The following is a 19,422-nucleotide window of genomic DNA, read 5'->3' on the forward strand; positions in this document are numbered from 1 at the left end:
GCGAATTTTTGGTGACAATTATTTTCCTTTTTTTATCAATATTACGATATTTCTTTGACTACCGTTTATTGTACATAAATATACATGATGTAAGTAATAGATCGGTATTTGCTTGGGACAGTAAAGTAGAGCAGCTTCAGGTATAGTGACGTCAGCGGGGGTGCTCTCCGAGAGGGGTGAAAATATTCAAATTCTAAATTCTGCAACCGCAGACTGGGCCCTTAACATACAACATAAATCCTTGACTAGCCAGAGTAATCAGCGACAAGTAATCAGAAGACAATTTGCAGCCAATGTTTATGGAAATCCTAATCAAATCAGAATATGCGTACGTAGCTTCATTCAATTATACCTCCAGAGATTATCTCCTTAAAATTCTATGGTAAGATCAAATTACATTTCTGAAGAGGAAATAGGGTACAGAGACACATAAGTGGACAAGTCAGATTGCATTTTAGGAATACGTTGATCCTGTCTGTTTTGATTTCCTTCAAAATGCAGTTCAACCTAGATATTGCGTAAATCTACTGCGCCGTATGTTAGTTTTTAAACGACTTCAAAAAAGAGTTTTTTGTTGTTAGAGGAATTAATTCCGCTAATGCAACATAATGCGTTGCGATGTCGTTGAAATGACAGCGTTGCGACACCGCAACGGAGCGACGAACCCCATAATATTCTTTCTTGTCATATATTATAACTTACTTGCTTGCCGTCTGCGGTATCAAGTAACTTTCTATTAGTAACAGCTTTTATTAAGTAGTTCCAGAGAGTAATAACCTAGGAAATATATTTAAGTATTTATTCTTGGTCAAATGAATTAATATAATCATTTCAATTCAAATTCATTCATTTAAGAACTCCTTATATATTGCAGTTTTGAATTAAGCGATTGATTTTACCTACCTAGATTAGTCGGTAATTAAAATAATATTACATTGCTTCCTACTATAGGTAAACACATAACTAAAATCAAGAGTCACCTACGTAATTATTTTCAAAAATTTTGAACAACATTTTGAAAATAATTTTGTTTTATAACATTCATCCGCTTAGGGAAACTACCAAAGAGAATATTTAATCGAAAAATTCAGAATCGGACGGGAATTAAACCTACAACTCTTGTCAAGCACACGCTCGCTGGGACACGCTATCGTCCCACTGACAATAACTGCGGGTTCAAATCCCGTGCCAGTAAGACGTTTGTAATTTAATTTTGAAAGTTTCCATTTCAGTTAAATGTAAATTTCTCTGTTTCCATTTATTATTGAAGGAGGAAATAATACAACCACGAAAGTTTTAATTAGTCCTTTCAAGGGTTAAATCCTATATCGCGGTCTTCTTCTTATCGTGTGGGTTGTGAGGTGGAATACCAACCTCATCAACCCTGGTGTCAAGGTTATTACTGAGCCGCCAAAGGCCCCTGACATGGCTCATGTAACGACTACATGCTTACATCAGTAAGTAGTAACCTTAAGTGCCTTCCGAAGTACGGATCATCACTTATATCGCGGTTAGGGTCTATGACGTCACTAACTGTGATGTCGGATTTATTATCGATTGCCACTAAAACCCCTGATGTATCACTCAGTACCAAATCAAGGTCAGGTTAATGCGAATGCGAAGTGTAAGTGAGCGTCGAAGTGATAAGCGAGTTAATATTCGAGATCTACAGAAACGACATGCAGAATCATTTATTCAACGTAATAATAATTATCATAGATAAACTTAATTAAAACACATAATAACGGGTTCTTACCGCGTTTAAAATGGGGATATGAGAAATATCGGGAGTCTCATATCCCTATTTTAAACGCGGTAAGAACCCGTTATTATGTGTTTTAATTATGATAATAACCGCGTAAACTTAAAACAATGTAAGTATAGATAAACTTGTTGAGGTCAATTTAACATTTTTGAATCTAGTGTCATTTCGCAAGATGTTATAGCTAAGGAGAAGAAAGCTCAAGAAACTGCAACAGCAACACATCTTTTAAATCAATGTAGGTATATATTACAAGTTATTTAATAACTAGATTTATTAAATTTTAAAGAGAATTTTTTGAGAAGAAGCTGCAGTAGTTTTAAGCGGATGAGACGTCGTGGCGTTATGTTAAAAATGACGATTCAAAGTTTAACTAAGGTACTTACTAGATAAAAATATTATTGAATTTGAATAGAGGACCGGGAACAATTTCGCCATACATTTTACACCTACACCCAATGCCATAGGCCGCAACCTTGAGGCAACCGGTGGATGGATTACCAAGTCATAGAATAAGGAATAACTCCGGATAGCACGGCACCTCTCCGCTCCCCACCAGCGGCTGAGATAGGTTTACCTCACCCCTCTCGATTTTGTTTTGGATTTCAATTATATGGCGCCAGACGTCACACAATCAGATGCGCGTGTACGATAACGTCGATGTTTTTGTTTTTATAGCACTTGTGCCTGGGAAAACTCACAAAGAGAAAATTTAATAGTGTAGATAGTATAATGGCGATACATAGGTCGAAATAATTTTGCATGGAAATGGAGGAGGTTCCGGTGGTGTAATGGTTAACACGCCTGTCCCGCTCAGACAAGAGCTGCGGGTTCAAGTCGCGTAAGAGTCAGATTTTTTTCGATTTAAAAATTTTCTCTTTACGAGGTTTTTTGCATGAAATGTCCGGAGTGTGACCAAGTGTTATAAGCGCTTCATAAAATATGCAATCTTGGAACCATATAACGCATATCGCACCTATCAATCCCCACCTATTCTTACTTTTAAATTGAGCAATATTTCATCTGTCCAACGGCTTTATTGCTTTCCAAAACACGGAATCATCTTACTATTTCGAGCAATCAGTTGATTCAGTCTGCAATGTCCTAGCCAAACTAACGACAGCCTCTCCAATGTCCGCATCGGGAATCGAATTCTAACGTCCAGATCGTAAGTCAAATGCCCGAAACATTATCAACATCTTAGACTACAGAGATTTGTCAACATAATCAGATTTAAGTAGTGTTTTTTTTTTAATTATTTCCTGTTTCATGATTTGTGACACGAAATAACACTTGATATAAACTCAGAAACATGGTCTGAATCATAACTCCATCCAAATATTTCGTTACGATGTCACTAACACCCTGAATGTAATATATTTAATAATATATTTAATATTCATTCAAATCAACACGATTCAATAACCTATAGTATACTATACTTACATTATACCTCCCGGAATTTTCGGGTGAAATGCTCGTCTATGACGTACGATGCCATATTGGATTACATATCAATCAATGACAAGATAGACTTGAAATAGATAAATCGTACTCGCTGTAAGCTACCTATGAAATACGATTAGAATAGATAATAGACTGCGATATAATATGTCATGAGCAATATCATGTACCCACTTTGTTCATGTTCGCACTATCATATTTGACATTTAATGACACTTACGGTTTAATTTGTCAAAAAAGTTAATGTGACATGGTTTCAAAGTGTATAAATATAAGTACTCGTAACCGTAACTACGCGTTTAAGGTTTTCATCTAAACACAATACCTATATAGGTTGCACAGACATCGAAACAAATGACGCAATAAAAAACAAAACAATTTCAAAAATGGAATGTGGTCTTCATTAAAAATTCAAATAGATACTTACTCGTAAAATTCGTAGGTAATTAGTGAAGTGACGTAAAATCAAAAGCTAGTAAATCGTCCTTCGATAAAATCCTTAATAATTATGATGAATTGCTAATTTTCAATTTGTTTTAAACGAAATTTTGAATTCGACGATGTTTATGGTTTGATTGTTGTTTCTGTATGAAGATACGTTGAGTGATAGTATTATATATCTACGTATACATAACATAAACAGCCTATATGCGTCCCACTGCTGGGAACAGGCCTCTCCTCGATCAACCAGAGGGGGTATGGAGCATACTCCACCACGCTGGTTCACTGCTGGATGGTTGAGGTGTTTCTACGGCTAATAGCCGGGACCAACGGTCGAAAGCCTAACACTCTAACCACTAGCCCATGAAGACTATTCTACCTATGAGCCAATCGATGAACATTGTATTGTCTTACTGTCTACCAAAGCATAGACCTTCCCTCTATCTAATTATATTATAAAGAGCAATCAATAAACTGCTCCGGAGTCGGTAAGTTTTCTTCTATCAATATTAAAGTGACAATTATCTCGTCTCTGTCAAGCTAAGCTGCATACCGTTAGTGCGAAAGAGACATCATCATCTTTCGTCATTTTCGCGCTAGGCAATGTACTTGAATGGCGATGTCACGATGTAAAGTACTTGTCATAAAATCGAGCAGTAAAATGCACAGAACAAAAATTATGATGATGAAAACGTGAAGCCAAACGCTTTAATTTACATAATGAGATATTCAAACAAATTATCTCAAAACCCAGTGACAGACTCTCGTCTCACACAACAGAGTCCCAGATCTACTACAATCTAAGTATAAAAGAATATTTGCAACATTGTCACGTCGCTTCATGGCACAGTGCCAATCCTTTCATTAATTCCTGACGTGTTACAATCTGTTTGTAATAAATGAAGACGAAAATATTGTGGAAAATTTTTCAATGAATTAAGCTGAATGTCTTCTTACGTTTAAGTGTGTTCGTTATTAATATTGATGTAGGTACTTATGACCTAGATATTGAACTATTGTCACAGAATAATAGCACGTATAGAACGACAACTATCCGCTCCCCACCAGCGGCTGAGCTAGGTTTATCGCACCCCCGGTCTTAGGAACTTTATTATAATCGCATGGGCGTCATATGTCTCACGTCTCATACACAGATGCGCATGTACGATAATGTCAACGTGTAGTGTAAGTACTTTTTGTATGAAGTGTCCGCGGGGTGTGCTAAAATCTAATTTGTCTTATAAGATCGCGAACTGAACGGCTATGTAAGTGCGAAAATATTTAAAAGTTCTGGAACCTGCAACTTTTGTGAAGTCTGGACGAGCATATTGACCTTTTCTGTAGATTTGGACAAAAGCATTATTAACCAACACTTTGTTATAGTTGCTAAACTCATCTTTGTGAGTTTTCCCTAAGCCGTATAAAACAAACAAAAAACCTTAGACTACGAAACATCTAGCCGCCGCGGCGCGCCGTCGCCCGCTGACATCCACTGTTTGTGAAACCTACATATAATATTATAATCAAAGCGCTATTTTTACGTAATTTCGTGGTCGACAGAATAACCGGTCACTCGGTGTATCATCACATCATCATCAGTTTAAGAGCCACGATCTTGTCGTAGTCGGTGTATATGCAGTTGAAATGGTGCTCAACCATTCATCATCATCATCTTCAGCCCATTAACGTCCCCACTGCTGGGGCACGGGCCTTCCCTATGGACGGATAGGGAGATCGGGCCTCAAACCCAGTGCGGATTGATGGTTATTAACGACTGCTAATGCAGCCGGAACCAACGGCTTAACGTGCCTTCCGAAGCATGGAGGAGCTCGAGATAAAAACTTTTTTTTTTGTGGTCACCCATCCTATGACCGGCCTCAACCATTACTTCCCTATTGTTAGTATCGCTTATCACCAATTATTCGTTTCCAATGTTATTTAGAAATTAAATAACATTTATAGTCACGGTTGTACATTATTTCAACTTTACATACACATACACCAGGAAAAGCTAACCGCTAAACGTCCGGAATTAAAGTCCGCTAAAGCTTTGGTTCACACCAAAGTTCATGAATTTGAACATCGACGGCGCTTAGAGCTTGACGCCAAGCGCGATGAATTGAAAGCCCGACCGCCTACGGCGATCAATTATACAAATTTAAACGGTGTGCTCACATGCCCGCTATGTGCGAAGATCTTTTCCAATAAGATTGGCTATATAAGCCACATGCGAGCACATGAACGTCGGAGTTGAAGCAGTCGCCGTAGCCGAAATCGGCTGGATCACATCATTATCATCACACCAGGTGACATTCTAACGCTCACGTAATTTCGGCGGCGCAATTATTAGTTACGTAGAGCGGTAGTGAGTATTTTGTAATTATTTAATTCTTCAATTTTTTTACCCGAAAGTATTCCACGCAAAATTATTCTTTTTACGTCACTCTAGCAAAATAAACCAAATTGCGTCAACTATAAACAAACATTATGACGCAGTTGTTTAGAATCGACTAAAATATCGATTACTTGAAAATAGTCGCCTCGACTCCCGAGTAGAATTTCGCGCGGAATGTTCTTCTCCAAAAGCGTAGACGGAAGATGAGTCATCACGACCAATCATTCAAAGTTTACGAGTGGCGACGAGGTCGGCGCAGGCGCATGGCCAAGGTACCTGACTCACGCTGTCATTCACACGCTGACAAACGACTTGGCATTTTCATAGTGATACACGTGTGCTTTTAGATATGAACATGAAAATGTTTGTGTATAATTCTAGTTTACGACACTGCTGTGTTTGCCTCACTTGTATTTATATGTGCGGGTATAAAACGCGCGTAACAACTTGTACGTGACTACTGTTATACAACGCCGTTGAATATATGTTTGAATTCACCGCGAAACGCTTCTTATCTCTTTAAACATGGCCTAATGGCAAAAAATGTCTAGCTTTGGAAGTGGCAGTTTCTGATGCTGATACAAGATATATATGCGTTTTGAAATATCACAATAATGACTTTCAAATATGACTGGAGAATTTTTTTGTATCGCATTAACCCTTTAACCCATGGGTCATTGATGGTTCATAATAGATTGTATGACACCTTAGAATCGGAACGTCATTAGACGTTCTGTCCTTGAAAGTGTTAATTATGTTTTGTCTTTCGACATTGTGGCCTTGCCTGTAGACAACGCACTTTGTAAACTTAATAAATGAAATGAAATTATTTATAAGGTACAAAAGTATAATAATAAGAAGTAATAAGAGTGTAGTGAGAAGGTAAGAGTGTGTAGTATAGTGTAGGTAGTAGATTCCATAGTCCCTGCTTACCCCGGTGGGAAATAGACATGAGTTTATGTATAGACAGGGTGTTAGTGACATCGTAACGAAAACTTTGAGGGATGATTCAGACCATGATTCTAAATTGATATCAAGTGTAATTTTCCGTCGCAAAAGTATGAAACTAAAATTAATTTAAAAAAAACATTAAATATTTTCATGAATTTTCCGACAGGAAATTCCACTTGATATCAACTCAGAATCATGGTCTGAATCATCCTCCTCAGTATTTGTTGCGGTGTCATTATCACCCATACATATTTGTATGGCTACCTGTATGTACTTGTAAGAGGTGTAAGTTACATCGTAACGAATACTGAGAGGAATGATTCAGATCATTATTCTGAGTTAATATCAAGTGGAAATTATAATGGCAAAAGTAGAAAAAGTAAAGAAATTAATAATAAGTATAATTTTCAATGTACCATTTATTTATTATTATTTTTTGTTTTTATTTATGCATGCAGACCGAACACATCACAACATTGTTATTTGATTAATTTTACCACATTTTTGTATTTTATGTGTTCTCGCAAATAAATTGATTTGATTGGAATTGAAAATAATTAAAAAAGAAACTAAAAAAAAATATGAATTTTGCGACGGAAAATCCCTCTTGATATAAACTCAGAACCATGGTCCGAACCATCCCCCTCAATATTCGTAACGATTTCACTAACACCCTGTATGTATGTGTGTGTACAAGAGAACTTGCAAATTACCTTCTGGTTACGTATTTTTAACTACTCTACGAAAGATTTTGTTTTGTCGTGATTTTATATAAAATTCAGATATTATCGTTTGTATCCGCGAATTCTAGTTATTTACTTATTATCTATACTTATAATAAATCTGTAGAGAGGTCAATTCTGTACATTAAATATTTTTTTAAAATAACTATCAGGGGGTGATTAAGTGATCGATACTGATGCCAAAAATGCAATCAGTAAATTTTTTGTCTGTCTGTCTGTTCCTTATAGAAACAAAAAGTACTAGACGGATTTTAATGAAACTTGGTACAATTATTCTTCACACTCCTGGGCAGGTTATAGTATACTTTTCATCACGCTACAATCAATAGGAGCAGAGTAGTGAAGGGAAATTTTGGGAAAACGGGAGAAGTTACTCCATTTTTTAAGCTTCTGTCACGTGAGCAGCCTTAATTGTTAAAGTTACATAGAAATCATGTATGACGGAAATATCTAAATATATAAAAGGAGAAACTGACTAACTGACATATCAACGCACAGCCTAAACGGCTAAACGTAGGCACTTGAAATTTGGAAGGAACGTAGCTTAGTTACCATAGAGGTGCACTAAGAAAGGAATTCCCGAAATTCCCACGGGAACGGGAATTAGCGGGAAAATCCTTTTGTATGAAAAATCTAAACCACTCAAGTTAGACGTTTGAAATTTGGCATGCAGGTACCATAGGTACCATAGAGGTGCACTATGAAAGGAATTCCCAAAATTCTCACGGGAACGGGAATTAGCGGGAAAATCCTTTTGTATGAAAAATCTAAACCACTCAAGTTAGACGTTTGAAATTTGGCATGCAGGTACTTTAGTAAACTTAAAGCTTAGTTGCAACAGGATATTACAAAATTCCCACGGGAACGGTAGTTAGCGGGAAAAAACATTTGTATGAAAAAATCAAATCTAAATAAAAGGAGAAACTGACTGACTCAGTGACTGACATATCAACGCATAGCCTGAACGGCTAAACGTAGGCACTTGAAATTTGTATGGGACGTAGCTTAGGTACCGTAGAGGTGCACTAAGAAAGGAATTCCCGGAATTCCCACGGGAACGGAAATTGGCATGCAGGTACCTTAGTTAACATAAAGCTTAGTTGCAACAGGATATTGCAAAATTCCCACGGAAACGGGAGTTAGCGGGAATAAAACATTTGTATGAAAAAATCGAAACCGCGTAAGATAGATGTTTTCAATTCAATTCAATTAAATTATTTATTGCATTCCATGTAGTACAATGGGGTGTTACATAGGCATAGGAACTAAAACATGGACCCTGTAGGGCACAGCAACGTTGAAGGGAAGAGAGGAAGTGTGTATTAAAATTAAAACTCAATGAACAATCAATTAAAAAAAAATCAATTCAATCAATTGATTCAATCTAGCATGCATGCATACCTTAGTAAATATAAAGTTTATTTATGGCTGTATTTTGAAAAATGGGAGTTATTGGGAAAAAAATTGTATGAAAAAATCTAAACTGCATAAGTTAGATGCTTGAAATTTGATATGCACTCCCACACACACAAAGATCTCTCTTTTATAACACGCCACGCGGACGAAGTCGCGGGCAAAAGCTAGTTAATAATATAATTCCTAATTTAAAATTTATACTTACCTTTTCTATTAGACTCGTGTATTTAATAATCAGTTAAATTCAAAATCTATTTGAGATTACATCGGTGAATGGCGCTCCTGGATTATTATATTTATTGAAATGGTTCTGACCGTGTATCTCGATTGATTGAATCTATTTTTGGATGCTTTTGAATTGTATTCCTGTGAAATATATGTTAGAACACGAGTAGGGTACTCTGATTCCAAGGTAACAGGGACCTTTGTGGAGGACGCATAGCGCCAGTTAAACGATGGCTCACTGTCACAGATTACTTTTATTGGATATTCTCTGTACGGAGTTTGACACAAGAATGGTACAACTCGTGCGGCTCGCCGTCTTATAAGGGTTGTGCCCACTACCGCACCTTGCTCGTATGTCGTAAACAAGTGCAGGTGTTGTTTGTTTGCTAGGCGCATGTGTTGTTTACAGTTAATATGATATTTAGATTTTTAAAATTTCGCTTTCGCAATATCATACATATTAAGTACCATTATAGTTAATAGATGATCCAGAATCGCCATCCTAAAAATAATTACAAAAACAAAAACGAATTAATTGGAAAAAAAATAAACATTTTATAACGACATGACTTGTAAACTCATTATATCTCGGTGTTACCAAGATATTTTCAATAATTAATTTGAGGCTGTTATTTAGATAAATAGCGGTACTTATACAATTGTACATGTTGACAGAAGTAAGCCATGTTGGTCATTAAGTGGTGCAATGAGAGCTACATTACGAGCAAGTGTGACCAAAATAATTTAGGATTATTATTAAGGAAATTCAGAACTGAAGAGAGATAAAGGTGACTTATAGATACGGAATGGTTAGAAATATAGTCGCATTTAACATTATTGACATTGAACGCAAAACAAAGTTACATTAGGCATCTACTTAAATGCGACTCTACCGCTCGATATTTTTTTTTAAGTTAAGTTTAAGTTGCACACCTGACACTTTGCGAATGGGATTAGCTTCTTTGGTAAGATTGTCATTATTAATATTTACTTAAGTAAATAATGTACTCAGACACTTAATATTTAAGCTTCCCGCCCTTTGTAGAGACAAAGTGAAAGTAGGTATGTGGCTGCTATACTAGACACAAGATCATTCCAAAAACAAAATCCTAAACTGGTTTGACTAGGCCGCAGAAGCTTATGAAACGGTATACTGATATTAAATAGGTATTTAATGTTGTATAGTCTTTCGGCTTTCATATTTTGCTTTGAAATGAAGTCTTAAACACAAAAGTGAGACGTTTTTTAATTTTGCATTTCCAAGTAATGTGATATGAAGTATGTACCTACCTATCTATATTAGTGATTTGAACAAAAAATGCTATCATTCGCTGAGCGGCATAATAAACTTCTTGCCGACAATAATTTTATGAAATTCCATGCTTTATGTATTTAATAAATTGCTTTTTATAATGAGGGACATTTCAGGCTACGTTCATCAAAAACAAAATGGATGGAATGGTTCAGTTTTAACGCGAAAATTACCTATTTTCTCACTACTTATGTACATAATTATTACAAAATACAATCTAGTAAAACGTAGAAACATAATAATGTATTAAAAATAATTGTTGCTTAATATTTGCAACACATCGGTGCTAATTCCTGTAAACACCATCTAATTTTATTTTAAGTTATATCTGTCATTTTCTTATCCGCCTAAAAGGAAAGGGACGGGTAATCGACAAGCATAAAATTTATGGAACACACGTCAATTTTAAGCACAAATCTAAAACAACCGTCTAAAAATTTTACACTGGTCCATAACCCGACAGAATTAAGTTGACAGCACACGTCAAACGGTTTGCATACCAAAGGTACCTTTTTGATTCGCCCGGCTTATTCATTAATTTACTCATTCTTCCTAAAATTAAGAGCAGTCAATCATCCTCCCCTTTCCTTTTCGGTGGACAAGAAAATGACAGGTATAACTTAAAATAAAATTAGATGGCGTCTGCAGGAATAAACACCAATAATAATATTGTTTCTCTTTATTTTGATCAGAATAATAATGGGCGGAGGATGCAATTGTGCCTGGGCGTAATTAAAAGAATTAAAGTCATCATTTATATCCAAAAACAAACATAAAAGATGCATTATGTCAATGAATGTCTATATCTCTATGAAATTAGAAGGATAAAAGGAGGAAAACGGTACGGCATCTATATTGATTTTGAGGAACATACCCCTAAAAAAACCCCCCTACCCCTAAAATCCCTCACAATTTTTTGAACTCACATTCTCTTATGTCATTAATACTCGTATCAAATACAATTGAAAAAAGAACGTTCCCGAAGTTTTGAATTTCGAAATTATCTTCTCTGCTTGCATTCATTTTATGTAATTTTCTGTAATTATTGCGAATAATTGTTGCTTCATGTTGATTTTCTACATGGTTACATTAATTTGATTATACAGGGTATTGGTGACATCGTAACGGAAACTATGAGGGATGATTTAGACTATGATTCTGAGTTGATATCAAGTGGAATTTTCCGTCAGCAAAGAATCGAAGCAATTCATCTAAAAACACAATACTGCAATTTGACATTTGCGTATATAAAAGTGCGCGATGCACACAAAATATCAAATAGCAATATTGGATTTTTAGTTGAAAAGCACATTAAAATGTGGCCTTTTTAACCCCCGTAAAAAAATACAACAGCAGATTGATAAATGTAATTGGGTCATGTACTATATGTACCTACTAAATAAAGAAACAACTAAAACTAACGAAAAACATTTCCTTTTTTCTATCTAACTTATTTATGGATTTTAATCAAAAGTAACGCAATAATGAATCCGACATTTTGCCACGTTTTTCTATGACTTCACAGTGTGCTAGTTCATTACAAATTCCATAGTAATTTCATGTTTTTGACGTTTAGTAAAAAGTAGCAAATTTGACTAGTTGGAAACTAGCCTATAAAAATATATGTACCTATAAAGATGCCTAATAATATTTTAGACCAGAGTAAAGGAAATAGATTAAAGAAGGGACTAGATTGAAGGAAATAAACATGTATGATTCATAAGGAAAACAGGTGTATCCCATTCATCGCATGATGTCCAACTTGTACTAAATTTAATTGAATCATAAATATGTCTGTAACATTAAAATATATTTGTGGTTAGCGTCATTAGCAACCTAGTAAATTAAATACATCGGTTTGCAGAGAATACTCTAAAATGGTATTCATAATATTAGCCTATTACTCATCAACATTTTTACAGATGCTCGCATGTGTCCCGAATTTGATCCTTATATGATTAACATTAAGTAGATAGCTGCTGCAAAAGACGTGGTGGAGTATGCTATACATGGAGAGGGTTCTCCAGTTTATAATAAGTTATAAAGTAACATGTAACTTTTTTGACAAATTGTACTGTACGAGTAAGTCTCACTAAATGTCAAATTTTAATATGTTTGTGCGACAGAGTCCTAAAGTGGGTACATTATATTGCTCATGACTGTAACACTGACTAGCTCATTTGAAAATGACATTAGCCGTCAGCTTATGTTATGTTGTAATGATTAACATCAATTTAAAAAAAAAACATGTTCTTATTTTTTTATTCGTTATTAATGAATAGCAAATAGTTGACTAATCAGTATACTTATTATTAAAAATCTTCGCCTGTCTATAGTGGTAAGGAAAATTTATTTATTTAATTGTTAGGATCAGATACAAAATTTACACAAGCGTAAAAGTCATTCGAGTTTGTTCAACTTGACTTGACTTTTTGAATTTCAATTATGCTGTAGCCTGTATAGCTTGTATGCGTGTTTTTGTGTGTTTGTGTGAGAGTATGTGTGAGGGTGTGAGTAGTTACGTAATTGATATATTTAATTTGCGGTTATGTGGTTTGCCACTGCTATCAGTTATTGGATTTTGTAATAAACATTTTTCTTTTACAAAGAAATAATCGTTGAAACCGAAGTATTTGAAAGTTAGTTCCGTTGAAATCGTGTCTTGGTGAAACGAAACCTTTTTGGCAACAATATTTACACTACCAGAGTCTTGATACACCGGGAAAATACTGAGAATTTTAGTTCCGTTATTGGAAACAAATTCTCAATGTTTTAGGTTTAATTTGTTGATATTGGTTTAGGCTGTACTTAAACATCTAAGAATAGACAATCTTCTTCTTCGTCGTTCCCTCACTGCTGAGGATTGCGACCACATGTTATTATGGTTTTCCACTCAGTACTGGACTCAGTGGACTGCTCTCTGCATGCTGCCGTCCACCGTCATCTTCAGGGTGTCAGACTACCTCGTAGGTGCCCTTCTTCGAGCACGTCTGCAATTCATGTGTCCAAAGTTGATCTGCTTCTCCAGATTGTGCTTTGGGGATCACATAATATTGTCCAAAGAAACATAGGGCACGTTTCCGGCATATTGAGGAGAGACTCGTCGTGATATTGAGCTCGTCGTGATAATGGACTCGTTCGATAAATAATAATACTACGTATAGAAGGTACAGTGCATCAATATACATTTTGGTACCATGTCATATGATTTTTTTTGACAAATTGCACTATAAATTTCACAAAATGTCAAATATGTTAGTGCGACAGAGTCCTACAGTGGGTACATTATATTGCTCATGACTGTACACTACGCAGCGCCCGCGCTTGCTTCGAGCGTGATTTCCGTCAACTCCCCGATGAGGGCCATCTGGCCGATCGGGGTCTGTCTGTCTCGCTTGCCTGCACGGGCTAAGGCGGCAGACGATAAAAACTAGACTTTTTGTTTAGAGTACCCAGTCTGTTATAAAATTTAGCGTAGACTTAAATAATCCTCTGTGGATTACAGATAACAAACTGGGTCAGGATGACTAGACTAGGTGATTATAAATCTTAATAGATAGGAAACTCAGCCCATAAATCTTTACAATTGAATACTGTTCTTATACACTAGAGATGGAAATAATAGATACCCTGAAATTCAGGATGATGATTTAGGACCAACTAATTTGTAACAAATTAGCATAACATAACATAAGCTCACAACTATGTTCCAATTAGTCAGAGGTAGGTATGTATATCTATCGCAAGATGAACTAATACAACTAGTAATACCAACGTGATAGGTATGGTATGAATCGTGTCTTGGTGAAATGGTGAAAAATAGGCGTGATTTAATATGCTGCGAACGCAATGTGTCAACTCAGAATACACTGTTGAAGCAAGCTATGCCATATTCGAATAAAAAAATTGTTATGTAGCTCTTATTTATCATATACCCCGTTGTACGTATACTTAGATTTTAAGTTCTCAAGTAAGTGAATTTGTATTCTTATTGAGAATAAAGATTTCTTTAAACTTAAACTTATAGGTGGTATATTATTACCGTCAATTTTCGACCCAACTATGATAGTGAAAACGTAAAAAACTACAGGGTATAGAACTTCAACTGTGGTTTCAAGTGTGGCTGTGAATGACCAATCAAAAGATTTAAGAAATATAATTTAATATTTGCAGGGAACAATTACTAAACCGAACTAATCTACAAAGCAATATTTTTATTTCAGAAGTACTCTGTTAGGTAAAATGAAGCTTTTAAAAGCTTACTTCGACTCATTAATAAAATAAAGCTTTTAGTAAGTTTGTTAATATCAATTATACAAAAAAATAAAGAATCTCGATGACTTTACTTTGTATATATATAAATTTAAATTTTATTTTATATAAATGGAAAATACATAGAAAAAATAAATAAATACAATAAACAGACAATACCTTAACTAAACATTGTAGCAGGGATCCCTGCTTAGTCAAACAGGCCCCCCCTCGCCTCACCCGGCGCAAAGGTCCCCATGCCTTTTGCATTTTAATATTGCTCAAGAGACATTGCCGAAAAAACTATATCCACGTCAAAGTAGTGCTTTCTTTTTCTCTATGTATTCTGGGGTGGATAAAATCCCTTTTTTCTTATGCAGCTCGGTGGCGCAGCGGTAAACGCGCTCGGTCTGCGATTGTTGAAGTTAAGCAACTTTCGCAAAGGCCGGTCATAGGATGGGTGACCACAAAAAACAAGTTTTCATCTCGAACATCTAAGTGCTTCGGAAGGCACGTTAAGCCGTTGGTCCCGGCTGCATTATCAGTCGTTAATAACCATCCATCCGCACTGGGCCCGCGTGATGGTTTAAGGCCCGATCTCCCTATCCATCCATAGGGAAGGCCCGTGCCCCAGCAGTGGGGACGTTAATGGGCTGATGATTATGGTACGTATGTAGTGCTAACATGCGCAATGTGATAAAATTTTGTCACAGTCATTTTATCGATTTTGATTTTTTAATTATGTCGTTTTATCGATTGGTACTAATACTAATATGTAAATCCAAATAAATCATGTCGTTCTGTCAAAATACAAAGAAAATCTCGTGACACGCATGTTAGGGAAAAAAACAACCTTATCGACTTCGACAAAATTTATTGAAAGTTTAATTTTACAACATTTAGTAAAATATAATTTTATACATCCTATCGACGAAAGTCTACACCGCCGAATAGTGATATTGCAATCTGAATAGAAAAATAAGTTCTGGGAAATTATAGCGAATTAAAATATTGTTTTTGTTACTAGAAAAAACAGTATGCCGATTTTTCTTTTGGAATAACATAATTAGAGAGATATATTTGTCTTTTGCGTTATATCCCTTTCGTACCCAATGAAAATTGTTCAAAAGTACATATGAAAACTTGATAAGTTTCTCTTTATAAGTTCAATGAAGCGCCGTTGTAAAGTAAGCACCACAGTTTTCATTATCACAGTTGGCTCAACCATTTTAGACGGCGATACAGCCGTGTTGTACCACCTGTCACCTTGGTCTAACAGAAACCTCGGCGAGGTGTGGGTACTTAGTTCATCTTGCGATGCACGTACCTATATATTATAAGATTAATGATTACCTAAATGATAAAAAAGTCTGGTATTGTATGTGTTCCTCTAGTCATCTTCTATCGTGTGGGTTGAGAGGCGGAGTACCAACCTCATCAACCCTGATGTCCTGGGGTCCTCTAGTTATCAATAACTTGTAACGTATATTGTAGCTTGTTGCAGTTTCTTGTCATTTCTTCTCCTCAGCCATAACACCTTGCGAAATGACGTAAATTCAACAATGTTTCATTGAGCTTCAACAACTTTATCCTTGATAATTACGTTGAATAAATGATTCTGATTTATGTCTAAAGCATGTACTTATTGGATAAAGTCGTGAGCTTCTTTATGTGTATGTTGAATGAACACGAGGCAAAATAAGAGATACACAGAGTTATGAATGAAAAGAAAATCCGCTTAAAACCAACATTATTGGCCTTCCCAACTTTTTCACAGAAAACAGAGAGACCAGGGGGGTTAAAATGGCCACATCAAAGCAATTCATCTAACAAAGCAATATTGCAATTTGACATTTGCGCATATAAAAGTAAGTGTGCAATGCAAACAAAATGTCAAATAGCAATATTGCTTTCTTAGATGAATTGCTTCGATGTGGCCATTTTAACCCCCTAGTATCCAAAGAAATTATGTGAAATCATTAAAGCAAAATCCTTTCGTGTTTTCATAATCATGTTGATATCACGATTTTAGTGAACATTATAAATTCGAAACAGCTGCTGGCGCAACATTCCACCTAGTGTTATATTTCTGTAAATAAGGATGAAAGCTTGGTCACTTTTTTTTAATTTTTGTCGTGACTTATTGTAGATTAGCATTAACTACTTGGCCGGAACAATTGGTAACTGGTACTAAACATTATGACTGTATAACAAATTGTGGAATAATTATGTCTTTGTGATTTCATTTAGAAATACATACCTAAGGTAACCGTCCAGACTTCGCATTGGACCCTCAAAACATCGTGTACTTGTGTAATATAAATTACAACATCATGCTACACGATCTGACTTCTTTCCATCTTAGATTCCGTGTAGCGAAGTGTGTTTTAAATTTAATAATGATTCACACAAATTACCGTCTTCACAACGCAACTTTCTTTGCAATTACATGGAGCGTATTTCCTAGAATTCTGCTTTTGTTTTTCATTGATTACTTAGTACTTGGTAATATAAGGAGGATCATTTAATAGCCGCTACATCCCATATTTCCTCCACTGGAATTCATCCTTTGATGTATTTAACAAGCTTTTTTATTAAATTCACTTGTTTCTAACAGTATAATTTGTACCCATGACAACGTGTTGTGTGCAAAATTATGTGTTAATCGCTTGAAAGTAGACAAAGAAACTCATTTTTGCATTTATAATATTAATGTAGCAAAGTAATGATAAAATTTTTGTACTGACTAGTTTTCTCAAGTAGAACATCTCATCAAGCGTTGTAAATACGTCGACATTTATTTTGGATCTGCCATGTCTATCCGTGCCAAGTTCCATTGATTTGCGTACAACTTTAGACGACACTAATGACAGTACTAAATCGCGATTTAGACATATTAAAGTCTATGGTTCATTTATTGAGATTGATTTTTCAGCAAATCTATATTTTATAGATTTAAGTAGCTAATGCCCGAAATTCATTATATAAGTACCACGCGACGCAAATTCGCAGCGCTAGAAGTTGTGAATTTTTCAGTGCCTGCTTTTGGGTTCACGAATTCGCGTCGTAACGTTTATTTCTAATACTAAGTACTGTTGTACCGTTTCTATTTCTCTTTTGTTATGTATTTTTTATTTTTTGTGTGTGAATTAAAGTATTTTTTATGTTAAGTATAATACGCTGTGATCTGAATATTTAGTTTCAAATTAGTATCAAGTTGATTTTGTTTCACTTATCTTATAGTAAAATCACACGTACATAGTAAAGGAATCTAACAGTTGAGAGATAAATGGAGAATGATTTGAATTACATTCTCAATTTGAATTAATATTACGTATCTATATTAGTTAATTCGTTATTATCTTAGCCGGAGACCTGTTTAAATAATGTTATTATGTTTTTAAGTAAGTAGTTATACTACTAATGTTAATTAGTATGTTGTACCGATGAATGTCTTCGTTTGAATACAACTTGGCTACAAGAAAAAAGTTCACACAACACATTCAAGGGCATTCACTCTTGATCCTTTATTTACTACTTTGTTTTCCCGGGCATACTGTAAAAAACCTTCAGAGGGATTGTGACCACTATATAATCGTGATGGGCCATTCAACTGCCACCGTATGGCGCATCATATCTATTGCCGGTTCAAATAGTCACCCTGACACCAAAGGTCAATGACCAATCACAACCCACAGAAAAAAGAAGTAAAATGATATTAAATTTCGTAAAAGCCTTCTAAAAGCGATTTCATCTAGCCACCTTTATGAAACGGCTGTAAATTTTATTGAGTTTTAATAATTTGTGATCATATCATTAGAAATGAAAGTCGTGAGTTTATTAATTATTAACGAAGCCTTTTCTCCTTTGTTAACAGAGTTCATCACTAACAGACCTGATATCTGCGTTTGACAATAAAGCGCAAGCGCACACAGATCTACAGAAAGTGACAGCGTTCAGCGGCCAGTTCGATAAGAACTTCAAACCCACATTCTCCAAAGATGAATACGGAAAGTAAGTACAATAGTTTTTTTTTTCTTTGACGCAACTTATTGTAGATTTGCCGTAAATGGCATTAACTACTTGGATGGACAAATGGGAAGCGCTGAGGGTCTCACCCGGTACAAAATTTAAGACAACAGGCCTGTGGGTGCCCAGTTCAGTGCGAATCTCAGCTTAGGGCGAATAGTTTTTTACAGAAGGCATCTTCCTTTTACGAAAAATATTGAATTTTCGTTTATTGGGTTCGAGGTTTTTTTTCCCAGCCCTCGAGGCACGACAAGCTAATTCTATCGCGCGAATTGTAGCGACGGCTTTGACCAATCGCCGTACGATGTCTATCCACGTAGATAGCATACTATTGGTCGATACCCTTGATATAATTCCGTTGCCGTGCAGAGCCTACTGATTTCGTCATTGTCATTAAATTGTCAATCGTATTATCTCTGCGCTTTCTCTTGAG

General features: G+C 35.5%; 1 protein-coding gene across 1 annotated transcript in view; it reads left to right on the plus strand.

The window, feature by feature from the left end:
- LOC126370620 (actin-binding Rho-activating protein-like) overlaps positions 1-19,422 on the plus strand; it is a 62,437-nt gene that overhangs the window by 8,017 nt on the left and 34,998 nt on the right. Inside the window, exon 2 of the mRNA XM_050015585.1 lies at positions 18,838-18,974. Within this exon, the coding sequence (XP_049871542.1) occupies positions 18,838-18,974 (137 nt within the window). The remainder of the gene's footprint in view (positions 1-18,837; positions 18,975-19,422) is intronic.

This window comes from Pectinophora gossypiella, chromosome 11 (genome assembly GCF_024362695.1).
Source record: "Pectinophora gossypiella chromosome 11, ilPecGoss1.1, whole genome shotgun sequence".
Lineage (NCBI taxonomy): Eukaryota > Metazoa > Arthropoda > Insecta > Lepidoptera > Gelechiidae > Pectinophora > Pectinophora gossypiella.